General features: G+C 31.3%; 1 protein-coding gene across 1 annotated transcript; it reads right to left on the reverse strand.

The window, feature by feature from the left end:
• Positions 1–645: 645 nt before the first annotated feature.
• LOC105162121 (phospholipase D alpha 1) lies at positions 646–18,082 on the reverse strand. The gene is made up of 3 exons (XM_011080071.3): positions 17,796–18,082; positions 1,292–3,191; positions 646–1,178 (listed from the first exon to the last, which is right to left on the reverse strand). The coding sequence occupies exons 1-3, from the start codon at positions 17,886–17,888 to the stop codon at positions 745–747; spliced, it is 2,427 nt and encodes an 808-aa protein (XP_011078373.2). The 5' UTR covers positions 17,889–18,082; the 3' UTR covers positions 646–744.
• Between the last annotated feature and the right edge of the window lie 542 nt (positions 18,083–18,624).

Here is an 18,624-nt window from a genome sequence, read left to right on the forward strand (position 1 = left end):
TTAAAATTTTATTTTAAATAATGATAATTTAAGTTTAACCATTATTTATAATAGATAATATAATTTATTTAAGTACATTTTTGTTAAATAATAATTTAATTGGTTAATATATAGTATATAATTTTATAATTGATGAATATTTATATTGATATAGATATTTAAATTTAAAAAATAAACTTTAGTATATCATTTTTAAATTTAAATTATAAAAAATTAAAAATTATATACTTTTATGGTATTTTAATATTTAAACATATATATTTATAAATAAAATTATTTATTTTTTATGAGGGAGAAAAAACAAAAAACAACCTTAAAATAAAAAAAGAAAAGAAGTGTGATTTAGTCAAAATGAGTTCAAAAGGATTTTTTTTTTTTTTCCAAACACGAGCATTTTAGCTTATTATTAACGGGGGTTGTTAGCTTAGAATTTAAAGATTTTGAAATTAAAAATACCAAGTTGATAAAGTGGGGATTTAAAGTGAGAACGGCACTATTAAGTAGGACCAAAAATAAAATTTTGGCATTGTGTTTCTACTCTTCTTTAGAAGTATATTTCTTTAACGTGTTATTATTAATAATATAATTCATCAAACACACAACATGAATAATTGTCCATGTGCAAAAACGCCTAGAATTTACGAGTAGACACAACGGTTCAAGACTATTATTATACATAAGTACAAAATATACCTTATTTTCGTCAGTCTCGTTATTACATGACTTGAGGATTAAGTAGCAATACTATGTAGTGAGGATTGGAGGGTAGAATTCGGCCACGGAGCCAAGAACTCGAGCCTTTGTGTCCGGGAAATTCTCCGTTCCAGGCAGCTCAGTAACTGTTCCATCCGATGAGACTCCAATAGGATAGCTAAGTAGATGTCCCGGCAAATCTCTTTCCAGAACTTCCCGGGTGTAGAGATCCCAGTTTGTTTCAGCTATTTGGTTTACCTTTTGAATGCACTCCAACCTTTCTGGATGACAAAAGCAATTGTCCAACATGCCCATGTGCTCGTACCACAAAGCCATTCGGAAGCCATGAATCTGACCCCTGGCGGGCTGCTTGCACGATAGATGATATGGCTGGTACGCTCCCATCGCAATTTCTGAGTCCCTGGCGCCGTCCATGGACCTTTGGTTGATATTGGCAGATCCTATAATTATGTATTCATCATCAACTGCAAGCAAAAGCAATGTAAAGATTTTCAGCGTGTGAGCAATCTTAAAACCGATGCTTTTGTTTTAGTTCGATATGATGAATAAAGTAGTGAAACGAATTATGTTTATGTACCGATCATCATCTTGGCATGGACATATATCATTCCTCTCCTAGCTTCCTGAGCTCTAGCGTAATCCGTATCAGGATCAGGTTTCTCCGAGGGCTGATATTCTCCACTCCTTTTTACCTCTCTATTACCGAGACAAAAGAATGTCAAATAGTCCTTAGGATTTGCAATTATTCCCTTTGCTTTAAGGGCTTCAACTATGTCTCTGTACATCATCTCCATGGTCCTCTTCTGCCAATCCAGTATAGCCTGGACAGATGCAGTCTCTGGGTAGCCCTCTGGCCACATAGGGATGACAATGTAAACTCTGAACGGCTCTCCTACTTCAATCTTACTCACTATCTTCAGTGAGAGTTCCTTCGGGATTAAGTGTAGAGCTCCAATATCCGCGTCTTTGATGTCCTTTGAGTACCACGAGAAGGAGCTTCCTAAGAAGTATTGATTCTCAATATAGATGAATCTGTTTGCACGACGAATAGCATGGATGTAAGCATCTTGGATGCTACGGTCGATGATGTTATCCTTGCCGCTCACAAGGCCAGATTTTGCTGCTTCTTCGGGTGAATCTGGGAAGCCGAAAGCCGCTCCACCATCAATGGAACGAAACACTTGAACGTTCCACGTTTCATGATCATCCGGGAATGTGACCGGAGATGGTGGAATTATAATTCTTTGAAGTTCTTGAAGTTCCAAAAGCAAGTCCTTGCCGCCTTGTTTCCTCCACCTCTGCTCGAAATTGTAAAGAACATCCCAAGCGGCCGGCCCTTCCAACTTGCAGTGGATATCATGCCAAGGCTCCCTTGGACCACCTTTTTGTATGGTGGCTCCTTTAAAATTTGCCTGATGAAAATCATCATGGTGGGCTGTGTCCAAAGTCCTGAAAAGGGAATGAAATTGAGTGTCATATCTCCCATCACATAGATCAATACCACCTATGAAGCTCACAATTCTTCTCCTCTCTGCATCTCCATTAGGCAGTTCACTATCCACTACCACAATTTTCTGATGATGAGTGAACATCGTGCCGATTTCTATGTTCTGAATGATACTCCGCCCATCGTCAGGATTACGAGGACACAAGACACAATGTACTTCAGTATCACGAAAATAGTTTCCCGTTTCCTCGTCGTGAGTGGCCATCAATCCATCTTGTTTCAACAAACCTACAGAAGTCCTATCATCCCAAACGAGCATCAGAACCCTCACTCCTTCGTTGGCCTTTTTCTTGAGAAGTTCCCCAAGAGTAATATCTCCACCGGGCTTCGGCCTTCTCGTGTCTCTCACTAACGTAATCTCAGTGTACACAGACCAACCAGTTATGTAAATCAAATGCTTTGCATTAGAGATAGCATCAAAGATGTCTTCCCAACAACGGTGTGGCTCGTAGTACTTCCCACCAGAAAGAGGAATCGTCGGGATGAAATTGTCGGGAACATGAGCATCCTGGTAAAGAGTAACTCTGCATCCTTTCCTTTGCGGAAAGAACGTAAAGGGGACGCCAGGAAACTTGGGGCTCTTAAGTCCTCGAGCCCAACAACGTTCACGAGTGACATCGTAGAACTGCAACTTGACATGTATCTTGGAGTGGCCGTGTATCGGCTTATGATCATCATTGAGGATCTCAAGCCATCTATCCACTTCTTCTCCAGCAAGCAGTTCCTCAACAGGTAGATAAGCTCTCCCAATCAGTTCTGCCCCAATGGGATTGTCAACTTTGACAGTGAACACCACTTGAGACGCCATGTGGGCACAGTATATGTGGAAAGACTCGTACCAACGAGGATTTGAGTGTTGGTGAGCTAGCAATCTGGTTCTGCCAACTCTTGCTTTTCCCAAATCAATGGTTGCGTACAGCTTCGAAGCAGTATCTCCAAAACCCAGTACTTCCTCAATGCCCTCTACCACCTGCATGAATTCACAAGAAACGTATCGAGACAATCATCAAGAAAGTTTGAAAAGTTGGAAGTGCCTACCTGAAATGAATTCTACAAGTTCTAAAATTCATACGTTTAATGCTGAAATGAGAACACCACTATTACGAAAATTGCAATTTTAGCCTATTAATTATATGGGTGGGTGGCATTTTTAATTAATTGAAATTGATAATTATTAAGGACTATAAAATTAATAAAGAAAAAAATGAAAGTAACCTACTGTGATATTACAAATGTGCAAATTATCCCCCTTTTCCCTCAAATCTATAGAAAAAAAAATTTTAAAATTTTAATTTACCTTTCTATATTTTTTAAAATATAACACTTTACTCCCTGTATAAAAAATTAACTTCTGAAATTAATTTTGGTTTATAAATGAATTAGTATGAAAACCCCTACTATGTACGGAAATTTATGAATTTTATAATATTTTTAAAATTCTAAATTACATAATGGTATTTTATATTTAATTACTGTCCTACTATAGATAATAGTGTAAACTTATTTCTACAAAACTTAATATTGAATTCTTTACTAAGTTTATTTATGGAACATTTTGAAAATAACAATTGAATATCATCATATTTTACAAGTTGGAGAAATTGAAATCACAATATATGTATTGATGGATATATTAGTGATATTAAATGGTTAGTGAGTGTACATTTGTAACTTCCACACCTGAGGTACACCACAAAAACCTACACTCTACAACACCATAAAATTTTTTATTCAACTATAAATATTAAAAATATAATTTTTATTACAGATCACTATTTATTAATTTGACATATCATATATCCAAAAACTTCTCTCACTAAGCAGAAAAATAAGATCTAATAGTATTATTGTGTCGAGGTAATTTTCTCATTCAATTCCTTAGTCGAAACCACATCCACATCATGTATATTCTTATTCAATTAATAAAAGGATTAAAGGTAATTTTCGTCTCCTAATTTCAGGTCATTCTCGTTTTAGTCCCCTAAGTTACTAGAGTTCCATTTTGGTTCCGTAAAATTGAAAAAATCTCAATTTTTAGTACAAATTTGGTCGGCACTCGCCGAAAAAAGTCACATGTCAGGCATATGACTTTTTAAATTGGGGCTTGCATTGTGATTGGTTGAAAATAAAAGGCTTAAAGGTAATTTTCGTCCCTAACTTCAGGCCATTCTCGTTTTAGTCTCCTAACTTTAGGCCATGTCTTCACCACATCATCTTTTTCAATCAATCACAATGCAAGTCTCAATTTAAAAAGTCACATGCCTGGCATGTGACTTTTTCCGGCGAGTGACTCAACTTTCCGATCAAATTTGTATCAAAATTGAGATTTTTTCAGTTTTACGGGACCAAAATGGAACCCTAGTAACTTAGAGGACTAAAACGAGAATGGCCTGAAGTTGAGGACGAAAATTGCCTTTAAACCTTAATAAAATATATTATGTACAAGATATTATCAGGTCAAGTACACTTTTGGTCCTTATACTTTGGGTCAAAATCAACTTTAGTCCCTAAACCTTTTGGGACATGATTATGGTCCTTAATTTTTACAAATTGCTAAGATTTTGGTCCTTAAACTTTTTAAGACACAATTTTGGTCTCTATCTTTACAAATTATTAAGATTTTGGTCCATCCAGTTCCCTCCTTCTTAACATCTTATAAACCCAATTTTAACGATTGGACCAAACTCATAATAATTTGTAAAAATTAGGAACAAAAACGTGTTTTGAAAAGTTTAATCGAAAGTATAGAGACTAAAAGTGTAATTTACTTGATATTATCCTATTACCTTGATATAATTTCTCCTAAAAAATGTTATTTGTATTACATGATCATTTAATAAAGTTTCTAAAAGTAAGAATGGAAAAGGTATTAGCAACACTTTTTATTTTCTTCAAAAAAAGAATAACAAATCTGACATGAGACATGGCTTGAAGTCATGGAGGGATCAATAATTCGCCATTAAATACGTCCATACAGGCGGAAGGTGAGAGATAGCAAGATAAATAAATAGGTATTATGAAAAATACAAGAGGAAATAAATAAACTTAGAAACAGCTAATATGAGAATATTTTACGTATTGTTAAACTAGTAAGCATAAACTCCGTCTAAAACGTCACAAGAAAACCCAAAACTGCCATCCTTAGGCAACAACGAACAATAATGATAACACAGACTTTATTCATAGCTATAATTCAACTCTACAACCCAAAGGAACACTAATCTATTTTTTATTCAAATACCTCTGATATCTATCATAACTTAAAATTACTTTTTTCTTTTGTTTTTATTGCCTTACTATCTAAGTTAACATGAATAATTCAACAACAATAATTTAGCCTTTCATTAGGTTGATTAGAATATGAATTTTTTTTTTAATTCTAAAAGATACATGAATTTAAATAAGAAGACTTATAGATGTTAAAGTGTTCCTTAAAATACATTAAGTATTTTATTTCTAAACAAGAAATGATAATTTATAAATGTTTTGTTTCAACACAAGAAGGCTTCCGAAAGCTTACCTGCAACTAGGTGACCTATATATAGACCACAAAAGGAAGAAAGATAACAAATATCTAATAGTATCCTCTATAAATGAGGATAGTGTCCTACACTATTGAGGATAAGTGTCTTCCACTAGTGTCTTCCACTATTGGAGGTAGTATCCTCATTATTTAGGATACTACGATTTTGAATGGACTTTACTATTTATACCAAGAACTTTAAATAATTCTTAAAACTGATGTCATTGCTTACGTTGCTTCTTCATGATTTTTGAAAAGCTACTTCCTTCCAAATTAGAGTCTGAATACTTGTGGTCATTAACATTAATCGGGTACTCTTCTGAAGATTCAAAAGCTCTTCGTTTTGATTTTTTCTTTAAAGCACTCTTAATATCCTGTAAAATGCTATCCAGAAAGATTTCAAGACTCTTTTCTACACTAGGGTCCTGTGACTCTCCTACTAAATAGAAGTATTTATTTTCTTCATCGTTAGAAGATGTTTCTATGGGTGATCTGATTTCTCCCAAATTTTTTTTATATCCGTTTTAACTTAATTGAGGTACTCTTCAGCATTTGTCGTTTAGAAATTATTCCTCTTTTATTTCTAATTCTTTGAGACAATTGCTCAAAAGGATTAGAAACTTGATTCTCTTCCTTTTCAATTATAACTTTGTATTCCTGGAGCTTAATTTTCATTTCATCCAGAGCTTCTTCACCAAAATACTTCTTTGTCTCTAGATTTATTTGAAGCAATTTACTCCAAGATTTTCGAACAAGATCTCCTTTCAATACATGAAGTTTTTTGGTAGGATCATTCCTACTTTTGGCAACCATTTTCATATCCATGGTAAAGAGAATTTCATAATATAGAGAGGTCATTCCTTCAATCCATTCTAGATCTCTCTACCTAAATACTTTCTGGCGAATAATTTGTCCACTCTTATAGTATTCCTAGAAGATTTCAAGAAAAATAAAAATTATCGGGCCATAATTTAGTTACCATTGAAATACCCAATTTAGTAACTCAGCCAACATTGAAAAACCAAATTTAGTAATTCCTATTGAAATACTAATGGAAAGATCTTAAAGAACCATGTATGTTTTTTCTTATGATTCTCATAAATAAATACCTTATTGAATGCTTCAACATAATCCTAATACTTAAATTTTATTGAGTTTCTGGGGTCTGGGTAGAGAGATTCCTTTTCACCCAATGGGTCAATTCTCCATTCAATACCAGTGATAAACTTTTTAATTACTGCTTTCAAACAACTGAATTCTCTACCATTGTTGGAACAATGGTGAGTAATTTCAACACTGTGAGTCGCCTTTAAAATACATTTATAATGCTGCGAATGCAACTACATCTAAATACCACTTCATTAGGTACCATGAGCCTTTTTTCAGGAGTATAATTACTTCGTGATACTCACTGAATTCATTATTTACTAATTCATCCTCTTTTATAAAACTTTTGCGTAGGATGTTGAGGATTCTTCTTCTGTAGTTGATTTCTTTTGTTGTTTTTTAAATTCAAGTAACTACTTGAAAGTTTCATTCTCTTCCTCATAAATCTTATTGCATTTTCCTATACCAAAGATATTATCTCTTATACGAGACCTATTTTCCAACCATATAATTTCATTTGGACAAGACCTACCTTCTTTTTTTATTAGAGGGATTTCTTCCCTCTTCTTCTTTCAGAAAGGATATCAGTTAAACTTTTATTATTATCTTTATTCTTTTTCTTAAAATTTTACTATTATCTTTTATTCTGGTACGTATGTATATGGATTTAATGGCAATGTATTGATCCCTCCATAGCTTCAGGCCATGTCTCAGGGGAATTTATTAAAAAAATACCCAAAAAAAAATTAGTAAAGTAGGGTAAAATTGAATGTATTAGAAAAGTAAGTGGCACCGCGGTGCCACATTTTTTATAAAAAAAAAAAAAAAAATCTCTGTGTCACCGCGGTGGCTAACCCGATGGCAGGAATATTTTATAAAAAAAAATAAAACAGTGAAGAACCTCTATCCCAAATAGCGGTTCTTCACTGAATGTTAAAAAAAAAAAAAAGGAATCAAACCTGCAGCTTGCAATTTTGCAGGCTGCAGGCTGAGCCACCGCGCTTACCAAGCACGGTGGCTCAACTTTATTTTTGGCCACACTATTACAGTGTGGCCCGTGACAATAATGTAGAATTGCAACTCACACTATTTAAGTGTGAGCTGCAATTATTATTCTTCACCTTCAGCAACATTTTCTCTGCAATCCTTGTTCTTCAACATTCAGTAACATTTTCTCAGCAAATTTCCTTGTTCTTTCTCTTCCTTCTTCTTCAACATTTCCCGGCCAATTTTATTGTTCTTGTTCTTGCACAATTTTTACACCTTTCTCTTTAAAAAAAATTTAAAGTGAGAATGTCGAATTTTGGCCCTATTGATACCAGTATTTTATACGGGCAATTAAATCATCGATCAGAAGATGTGTCCGAAAATTCAGATACAACTTTATCAGTACGACGTGGTGATATAGCTTTTTTTCGTGTCCTACAACTAGCACCACGTCATATTCGTCTTTTGCAAGTACTCCAAAATATGGGGTTTCTTGGTGTTTTGCAGTGTGGGCATATTGAAATTGACACCCACTTGATTACTGCTTTAGTAGAGAGATGGCGCCCCGAGACCCATACTTTTCATTTTTCGGTGGGCGAAGCTACTGTAACACTGTAGGATATCGCCATCATCTGGGCACTCCCGATGGAAGGTAATCTTATTACCGCGGTGGCTAATTAAAAAAAAATTTAAAATGTCAGTGCCACCGCGGTTGCTTACCGCGGTGGCTATTAAAATTTTTTTTTTTAAAAAATATCAATGCCACCGCGGCTCACCACCGCGGTGGCTATTAAAACCTGCAAAATATCATTGCCACCACGGTCACTGACCACGGTGGCACATTAAAAAATATTTTTTTAATAAAATCTGTCACCGCGGTGACATAGAGAAAAAAAAAATTATAAAAATTGTGGCACCGCGGTGCCACTTAATTTTCTAAAGCCTTCAAAATCACCCTACTTTACTAAATTTTTTTTTTGGCATTTTTTAATTTTGCCACCGATGGATACTATACCTTGTATCTACCCCGGTAATAAGATTTACCTTCCACCGGGAGTGCCCAGATGATGGTGATATCCTGCAGTGTTACAGTAGCTTCGCCCGCCGAAAAATGAAAAGTATGGATCTCGGGGCGCCATCTCTCTACTAAAGCAGTAATCAAGTGGGCGTCAATTTTAACATGCTCACACTGCAAAACACCAAGAAACCCCATATTCTGGAGTACTTGCAAAACACGAATATGACGTGGTGTTAGTTGTAGGACATGAAAAAAATCTATATCACCACATCGTACTGATAAAGTTGTATCCGGATTTTCGGACACATCTTCTGATTGATGATTTAATTGCCCGTATAAAACACTGGTATCAATAGGGCCAAAATTCGACATTCTCACTTTAAATTTTTTTAAAGAGAAAGGTGTAAAAATTGTGCAAGAACAAGAACAATAAAATTGACCGGGAAAAATATTGAAGAAGAAGGAAGAGAAAGAACAAGGAAATTTGATGAGGAAATGTTGCTAAATGTTGAAGAACAAGAATTGCAGAGAAAATGTTACTGAAGGTGAAGAATAAGGATTGCAGCTCACACTATTTTTTAGTGTGAGCTGCAATTCTACATTATTGTCACAGGCCACACTGTAATAGTGTGGCCAAAAATAGAGCTGAGTCACCGCGCTTGGTAAGCGCAGTGGCACAGCCTGCAGCCTGCAAAATTGCAGGCTGCAGGTTTGACTCCATTTTTTTTTTTAACATTCAGTGAAGAACCGCTATCTGGAATAGCGGTCTTCACTGTTTTGTTTTTTTTTTTTTATAAAATATTCCTGCCACCGCGGTCAGTGACCGCAGTGGCACATAAAAAATTATTTTTTTTAAGAACTCTGTGTCACTGCGGTTAGCCACCGCGGTGACACAGAGAAATTTTTTTTTTTATATAAAAAATGTGGCACCGCGATGCCACTTACTTTTCTAACACTTTCAATTTCACCCTACTTTACTAATTTTTTTTTTTTGGCATTTTTTTAATAAATTGCCCCTTAATTGATATGCAGAATATTTTTAGTACCAGTATTAATTCTGTTAAAAATGTAATGAAAGAAGAATATGAAATTCCAAAAATTTTAGATCAACTAAATAAATGGACAATTCCTAAAAGTAAGTCCTAATTTAATTTATAATTTTGGACGGTTTGATTTTATGAAAATTTAACAAATAGGATAAACTACTGAAGAATGTATAGCTCTTGATAATGAAGAAAAGGTAATAAAACTTTTAGATACTATGGATATAAAACATTATCAGGAATGTTTCCTCAAAGAGAAAGAGGAAGAAACCCCTCTGATCAAAAAGGAGGTAAGTCTTCATCAGACAAAATTATACATTTGGGAAACAGGTCCTTCATAAGAGATAATATCTATGGTATAGAAAAATAAAATAAGATTTTTGAGGAAGAGAATGAAGTGTTCAAAGAGTTCCTTAAATTTAAAAAAGAACAACAGAAATCAACTGTAGAAGAAGAATCATCATCCTCAACATCCTACACAAAAAATTTAGAAAAAGATGATGAATGAGTAAATTACAAATTTTTTTTGAGCATCAGGAAGTAATTATACTCCTGGAAAATGGTGATTTAAGAAGGAAAAAGGACCCATGGTACCTAATTAAGAGGTATTTAGATGTAGCTACATTCACAGCCGGATCATATAAACCAAAAGCTGAGTATGAATGTATTTTAAAGGTCACTCAGATGGTTAAATTACCCACACTTATTCCAAACAATAGTAGAGAATTCAATTATTCGAAAGTAGTAATTAAAAAGTTTATCACTACTATTGAATGAGGAATTAACCCATTGGGTGAAAAGGAATATATCTATCCAAACACTAAAAACCCAATAAAATTTAACTATTGGGATTATGTTGAAGCATTCAATAAGACATTTCTTCATGAGAATCATAAGAAAAAGCATACATGATTCTTTAAGATATGTCCATTAGAATTTTAATAAAAATTACCAATTTGGGTATTTCAATGGTGGCTAAATTATGGCCCATCAATTTCTATTCTTCTTGAAATCTTCCATAGATATTTTACAGAGTGGACAAATTATTCACCAAAAGTTATTTTGGCAGAGAGATCTAAAAAATGGATTGAAATGGTCTCTCTATATTTCTTTATGGGATTCTCTTTACCATGGACTCGAAAACGGTTGCCAATAGTAGGAATACCCCTACAAAAGATTCCTTGTATTAAATGGAGATCTTGTTCGAAATTTTGGAATAAATTACTTCAAACAAATCTAGAGACTAAGAAGTATTTTGGTAAGGAAGCTTTGGAAGAGATGGAGAATAAGCTCTAGGAATACAAAGTTCTAATTGAAAAGAGGAGAATTAAGTTCCTAGTCCTTTTGAGCAACTGCCTCAAAGAATTAGAAATAAAGGAGGAAAATTTATAAACGACAAATGCTTGAAAAGTATCTCAATCAAGTTAAAATGGATATCAAGAAAATTTTGGGAGAATCCGATCACCTATAGAAATATCTGCTGTAAATAAAGATAATAAATACTTTTGTTTAGCAAGAGAATCACAGGACCCCTTATGAGGAAATGTCCAAAAATGTTTCTTGATAGCATTTTTCAGGATATTAAGAGTGTTTTAAAGAAAATCAAAAGGAAGAGCTTTTGAATTTTCGAAAGATTACCCATTTAAGGGTAATGACCACAAGAGATCAGACTCTAATTTGGAAGGAAACAACTTTTTAAAAATCATGAAGAAGTGACATAAGCGATGATGCAGCCTCAAGAATTTTTAAGGCTACTCTCACGAATAGTAAAGTCCGTTCAGAAATCATAGTGCCCTAAATAATGAGGGGCACTACCTCCAATAGTGGAAGACACTTATCCTCAATAGTGTAGGACATAATCCTCAATTATAGAGGATACTATTAGGAATTTGTTATCTTTCTTATTTTTGCCGCCCATAAATTGGTTTCATATACCCTGTTGTAGTTAAGCTTTCAGAAGCCTTCATATGTTGAACCAGAAGCATTTGCAAATTGTCATTCTTGTCTAGAAATAAAACATTTTCTGTATTCTAAGGAATGCTTTAATATCTGTAAGTCTTCTTACTTAAATTCCTATATCTTTTAGAAAATTAAAAAAAATTGATAATGTAATCAACCTAATGAAAGGCTAGAATTGTTGTTAAATTATCCATGTTAACTGAGATAGAAAGGCAATGAAAAAAAAAATAAAGTATTTTTAAGTTATGATAAATATAAAAGATATTTGAATAAAAATAGATTAGAGCTTCTTTGGGTCGTAGAATTGAATTATATGTATGAATAAAGTCAGTGTTGTCATTGTTGCCCGTTGTTGCCTAAAGATGGCACTTCGGATTTTCTTGTGGGGTTTTAGATTGAGTTCATGCTTATTAATTTAACAAATTATAAAGAAAAAAATTCCAAAGAAATAAATAAGCTAAAACATTTTTCTTTGAAACCAGTGCAAATAAAATTTTAATAATCGAGACCTACACCTCAAATCGGGATGTTCTTTATGAACAACAAAAAATAATTGATCAAAATAATTATATTAAAAAATAAACTGTAAATGGAACATAGATGGATTTACAGAAAGATAAATTTATAATACTATACATAGAATGATGACATATAGCACTGTTTGTAAATGAAATAATAATTCTGACAAAATCATTGCAAAAATTATTATAGCAGGGTTTACTAATCAATTGAAAGGTTAGTGGAATAACTATCTTCTTCAAGTAGACAAATATAAAATTTTGAATAAAGTAAAAATTAAAAATAATATTCAAGAAGAAATATATGCTCGTCATAAATATTATAAAATATTTTACAGGACGATGACCCGATAAAAGTAAACACATTAGGACCCTTTTGCAAAATTTAAAATGCAAAATTCTTACCTCATTTAGGTGTTATAAGATGTTTTGATACGCTCAGAATCTAATGATGTCCGTTAAGTCCAAATTCATAGATGGTCAATAAAGATTAATATAATCAAGATACTTATAGAATGTTAACAGAAACTTGCATCCAAAAATGATTAAATTTTTGTAATGAAATTAGATTAATCAATATTTTAGTAAATAAAATTAGACTCAAAATAGCCTATTAGGATAATTGTATGCTCAATTTGAAATAGAAATGAAACCATCCCATACATATAAGATCCCAAAATATAGAACTCTAGAAGCTAGAGAAAATGGGTAAAAATAATTAAGAAAAGAAACTAATAGTGAGAAAAGCTTAGCAAGATAAAAATGAATAGAAAACTAACAATAATATATATAATTATAACTAAGAAAATAAGAGATATTATATATGTGGTGAAACAGAACATTTTGAAATATTTGCAAAAATGAGAAAGCAAAAACATTAGGATTAATTATCTTAATCGAGAAAGAAAAAGAGAATATAATAAATACAATATTTAAATAAAAAAAAAAAACAGAATCCTCTCAATTTGAAGTAGAGTTTGATAAATCGGATCAATTAAAAAATATAAAAGAAAATTTTGAATATTCATCAACCTCTTCTGAATCACAAGAAGAATGACAACCCTCTTTTTCATGTAAACAAGAAAAAAATTCAAGAAAAATTATTCTAATCAGGAATTTTACAATTTAATGGTTGAATTTCAAGAATTAGGAAAATTAAACGTCCTCACTAACAATCATATAATTCAATTACTTAAAAAAAATTAAAAATTTATCCACTTAGTCAGTAAAAAATTAATTAATTTTAAAAAATCAATATAATTATATTTTTTAGTTCATAAGGGCATTTTGATCAATTCACCATAAAATATGAATGAAAATCTAATGGGGAGTAACGGAGTGTGCTAATTGTTAGATAGCCGTTAAAATAAGAGGGTTATTCGTAATTTTTCAAACAACAGAGGGTATTTATAACTACACCAAGCCTCAGAGGTATGTTGTTGCAATTTACCGTATTTTTTAAACCAAATTACTATTCATTAGTTTGGTAATTCGTAACCCATTCTCTTTCAAAGATTCGCCCATTAAATTTAATCACACCAGCTATATTATTGTATCGAGGATCAAATTTTCATTTTATCGATGAATCAAAATCACAACCACATCATTTATATTAAAATAATATAACTTTATGTCATTACATGTAGCTACATTATTGTAGGGTTAGTGAAAAGTTATTTTCTTTATTTATTTCTATAACTCGTGATTTTATAAGGCCACTTGTCCACTATGTATTGGTCTATTTGCTGCTGCGGAGTAGGGTGAACTACCCGCCTGCCTATCAGGACCACTACCCTAATATAAATATATGCCGACATTAGATCTCAACTACTACTTAGAAGCATAATTTAAAGATATAATTACATAAATGGTTGGATTAATTACACTTAGACCCTTCACTCATAATGTAAAATTATACTTTCTTCCCAAAAAAATTTTGAAATTATATTATACACCGCTTATAAAAATTCATTGTTCACACATATCTCCTTTTGTCAGAATTTGGACAAAAACTACTGACTTTTAACAAAAAATCACATAATCTAATTTGTCCTTCATTTGACATTTTTCATATAATAATTTTGTGCTTATAAAAAAATAATAATATTAACATCACTGCCCCATATATATTCATATTACATTTATCCTCTTATAAGTACAAATATACTTGAGAATGCTAAATGAGAATCAAAATTAAAATTTTATGTAATATTTTTTTGCTAATTTCAATATTTTTTTTGTCCAAACTCTAACAGAAGCGGGTCGGGTGTAAATAAAGAATTTTTTAAGAGAGGTAAGAATAATTTTAAAACTTTTTTAAAAAAATATATATAATTTCGTATTTTCAGAAGGGGTCTAAATGCAACTAACCCTATATAATTTCTAATTTTCAAACTACCATCTAATGTCCCGTTTACTTTATGATATGAGTTATTCGAGTGATAAAATAAAAAATATATATATAAAAATTATATTATATTTACTTAGACTGTTTGAATCGAAATCTATTTAACTCAAACAGTTAAACGTACCGAATTTTTAAATTAAAAACGAACCTTTATAATATCCCCTAAAGACCTTACTTGAGTTTATCGGGAAGTAAACATGGCCTAATAGTCCGGAGTAACAATTTTGTTTTGGTTTTTGTTTTCACTTTTTAATAGAAAATGTGTGTTTTTAATTTCATATATATTTTTGTTAAAATAAAGACATGTTTAAGTTAATTGATGGATTGTGTTTTTATGTTATTAGTGATGTTAAATAAATATATTTTTTTATCACATAAAAATAATAGTTATAGTTTTTTTTTAACCGTGTCAGATAAGATATATTCTTTATTTTAGATGAAATTAATAGTTATAGTTTTTATTGACTTGAAATATATTTTAATATATGTTTACGCAAGCGAGTCAAAATATTTGCTAATTGCGGCAAATATTTTACTATGGATAAAATTATAGTGAATATTGATTAATTATAGTTAAAACATAAGTTTTTGCTCGATTTTGTTTGACTTTGGTAGATACTGGTTATTTACTACAATTATAAGCCGCAGTGATTTACAATATAGGTGAATAATCAATGTAGTGGTAGTGACTTTAGCATGAGACTTACAAGTTTGTCCTAAAAAAGTGTCTCTAAAAAGAGGAGATCGTGACGCATATGAATCACATAAATTCTTCGTCTATAACAAGCATCATTTCAAAAAAATGACTCAATAACTACAAAAAAAATATTAGTATCGAGCTAGTTAAAAAGTAAAATTCTCGTTACTAATATACATTTTTTAATATAAGAAAAGTAATATAAACCTCTATGATAAAATAATTTCGCATTGAATCGATAAAATGCCCTTCTCACTTATTCTTTACATTTTTCGTTTTACTTTCCCTATAATATACTTTATTAAAAAAATCTTCCCCAATAGAATTTTTAGTGATTTAAAATTTTACTCAATTTTTATATAAAAATAATATTTAAAATTTATAGATTTTTTATAAATTATGTAATACAAAACCTATTTAGAAGCTCAATATATGCAAATATATTTTACAGTAAATTATTTGTATTAAAAAATACATGTAAGTATGTGTAAATACATAAAGCATATAATTTTATAAAAAAGAATATGTTATATAACTTACAAATTTTTATTCAATTTTAATTGTAACATATCATTACTCAAACAATTATAGAATATTATAGATTGATTATATTGTAGATTTGTATATTTTACAGTGTGTATATATATATATTCTATATATAATATTTTATAAATTATATTATAAATTTATAAAATAATTTATTTTTTAAAAATGTTCAATATATAACATCAGAATCAAAAATTGTGTAAATATTTGAACAGTAATGTAAAAAAAATATAGGGATTATAAATTTATAAAGTTTATAAATATTCTATTTTTATTATAAAAATAATAAATTTTGCGTAGTATTTATTTCATTATAACTTTTTGTATTGTAATAGACATATTTTAGGGAGTGTTAATAATAACGCATTTTCGTTATAAAAAAATTGGTTGATATCGTGAGGAGGCATTTTATTATATTATATAGTTTAAGTTAGTAAATGCGCTTCATGCATAGTTCAGAGGTGTAAAATATATTTAACCCACTTTAGGTATAGTTCAGGGGTGCAAAAATTATATTATTTTTTTATTTATACAAAAATTATACACGTAATATTCATATATTAAACAAATAAAAAAATTAAAAAAACTAACTTTTAAATTTAAAGTGGTATTAATCTTGACTTATTAGATAAAGTTTGTTCTCTACATTAGTGTCAATCAAACGCGTCATATGTCGAGTATGCAAATGCCTTTTTTTTTTTTTCTCACGCACGCATCCACTCATACACGCTCCCAATAAGTTTTGAACCCAATATTTTCATAATAAAATAGTGAGCCCGAATCATTAGGGTATTCCTAAGGGACCAAGTACGCAAGTGCTCGAAATATTAGAAGGGAGAATTATATTATATTTGAATACTTTTTCTAAAATTTGTATTCAACTATTGGAAAACTCAGTTTATTTAAAATAATTATTTCTAGAAAAGTACAGTCTTAATTATATGCTAGTGTCTAAAATGTGGAGTAAAACATAAAATGAAAATATCATAAAATAATTAAATTAGTATGATTGTGCATAGGACCACAAAATTACCTAAAATGACTAAAGTGCCCACACATCATCAAAATAACTAAATGTATAGGGTCCGCATACTTTTTATCCTACTCGGATCCATATTCTACCCGAATTCGTACCCGATCCGAAGATATATGTGATCTTCGTAATCGTCTTATCATCCTTTGATCAACAATCCATGCTAGATCGTATAACACGGTAACTTTTTTATAAATATATATCCTCAAAATATTAAGTATATTCTTATATCGCATTATTGCTCTCAATTTTGACTCTCTTAAAATATGTCATATTATAAGCAACAATTGATATTTGAAAAATTATAAGCACTCTCCTAAACTTAACGATTTTTTAATAAATACCCCTCGTGACAGGCCATTGTAAGGGGGTATTTGTAGACGACCGTTAATTTTAGGGGTACTTGTAATTTTTCAAACGACGAGGAGTTATTTGTAATTATGACAAACATCAAGGGGCTCATTGTAATTTACCTTTAATTGTACCTCTAAACTCTCCGAAAGAAATATACATCCTAATATTACGGGAAAATTCTAGTCTAGAACGGGCTCAGTCGAATTAGAACCAATTATATAGCAAGTGGTATGCACTTATCGTGTGATTGGTGTAGAATTTAGAAAAAGTGATCAATCTCAAAACAAGTATGATACCGTTGCTTTATGATTTGTTTGATTTTAATTACTTATAAACTCTAGAACTGGAAATGAAGTGAAGGCAGGTGGGATATTGGTGGTACCTTATGAAAGAACTTAGTGAGAGTTCCAGTATGGAGCTTATCAATCTCATATATAGTTGCATGAAGATCTCCGTGGAGCAGTATCTGAGCCATCGATCTTCCTCCTCTCACCCCTCACCCCTTCTTCTCCGAATTCAGCACACCTTTCACTGCGTTTTAATGGCTATGAGGAACCTAATTATTTGGAGAGAGAGAGAGAGAGAGAGAGAGAAGGGGACGAAATGCCTCAAAGAAAGAGGATTCAGACGTTGACATTTATCTCTTCATGTGCCTCTCTCTCTATATGAATTTTACAATGACTTCACTACACAACTAATGTTTTTAAATATATTTTTGGCCCTCGAGTTTTGGTATTTTATTATTTTTATTCTTTATTTTTTTAGAATTATAAAAAACACTCTGTAACTTTTTGATATTTCGCAATTGAGGTCCTGTAGTTTTTTTATATTTTCCAATTTTGATTCTTTTGGTGTCGGATTTCTCAAAAGTCGTCAGAATAAATTACGTGCGCCTCATATGGTTTGTTCAGATTTGACTTTCGTTTTGATTTGTTCATTTTTTTTCAACATGATTGATTTGCCTTTTTAATGTTTATAATTATGTCAAATATCAGTACATCTCGTTATTATTTACGCATAGATATCGACCATACTCAAATAGGTATGATTTATTATTTCAAGACTCAATTCTTCAATCCCAAATTCTATTAGACTCCAAACATCAAATTAATTTAATTAAACATTGACGAGTTTCTATTCTAGAAATGTAACAGATCACCACTCATTGATGGAGACCCTGATTTCATCATAACCTCGATTCATGTTAAATA

The sequence above is a fragment of the Sesamum indicum genome, linkage group LG5 (genome assembly GCF_026168435.1).
Source record: "Sesamum indicum cultivar Baizhima isolate 11 linkage group LG5, ASM2616843v1, whole genome shotgun sequence".
Lineage (NCBI taxonomy): Eukaryota > Viridiplantae > Streptophyta > Magnoliopsida > Lamiales > Pedaliaceae > Sesamum > Sesamum indicum.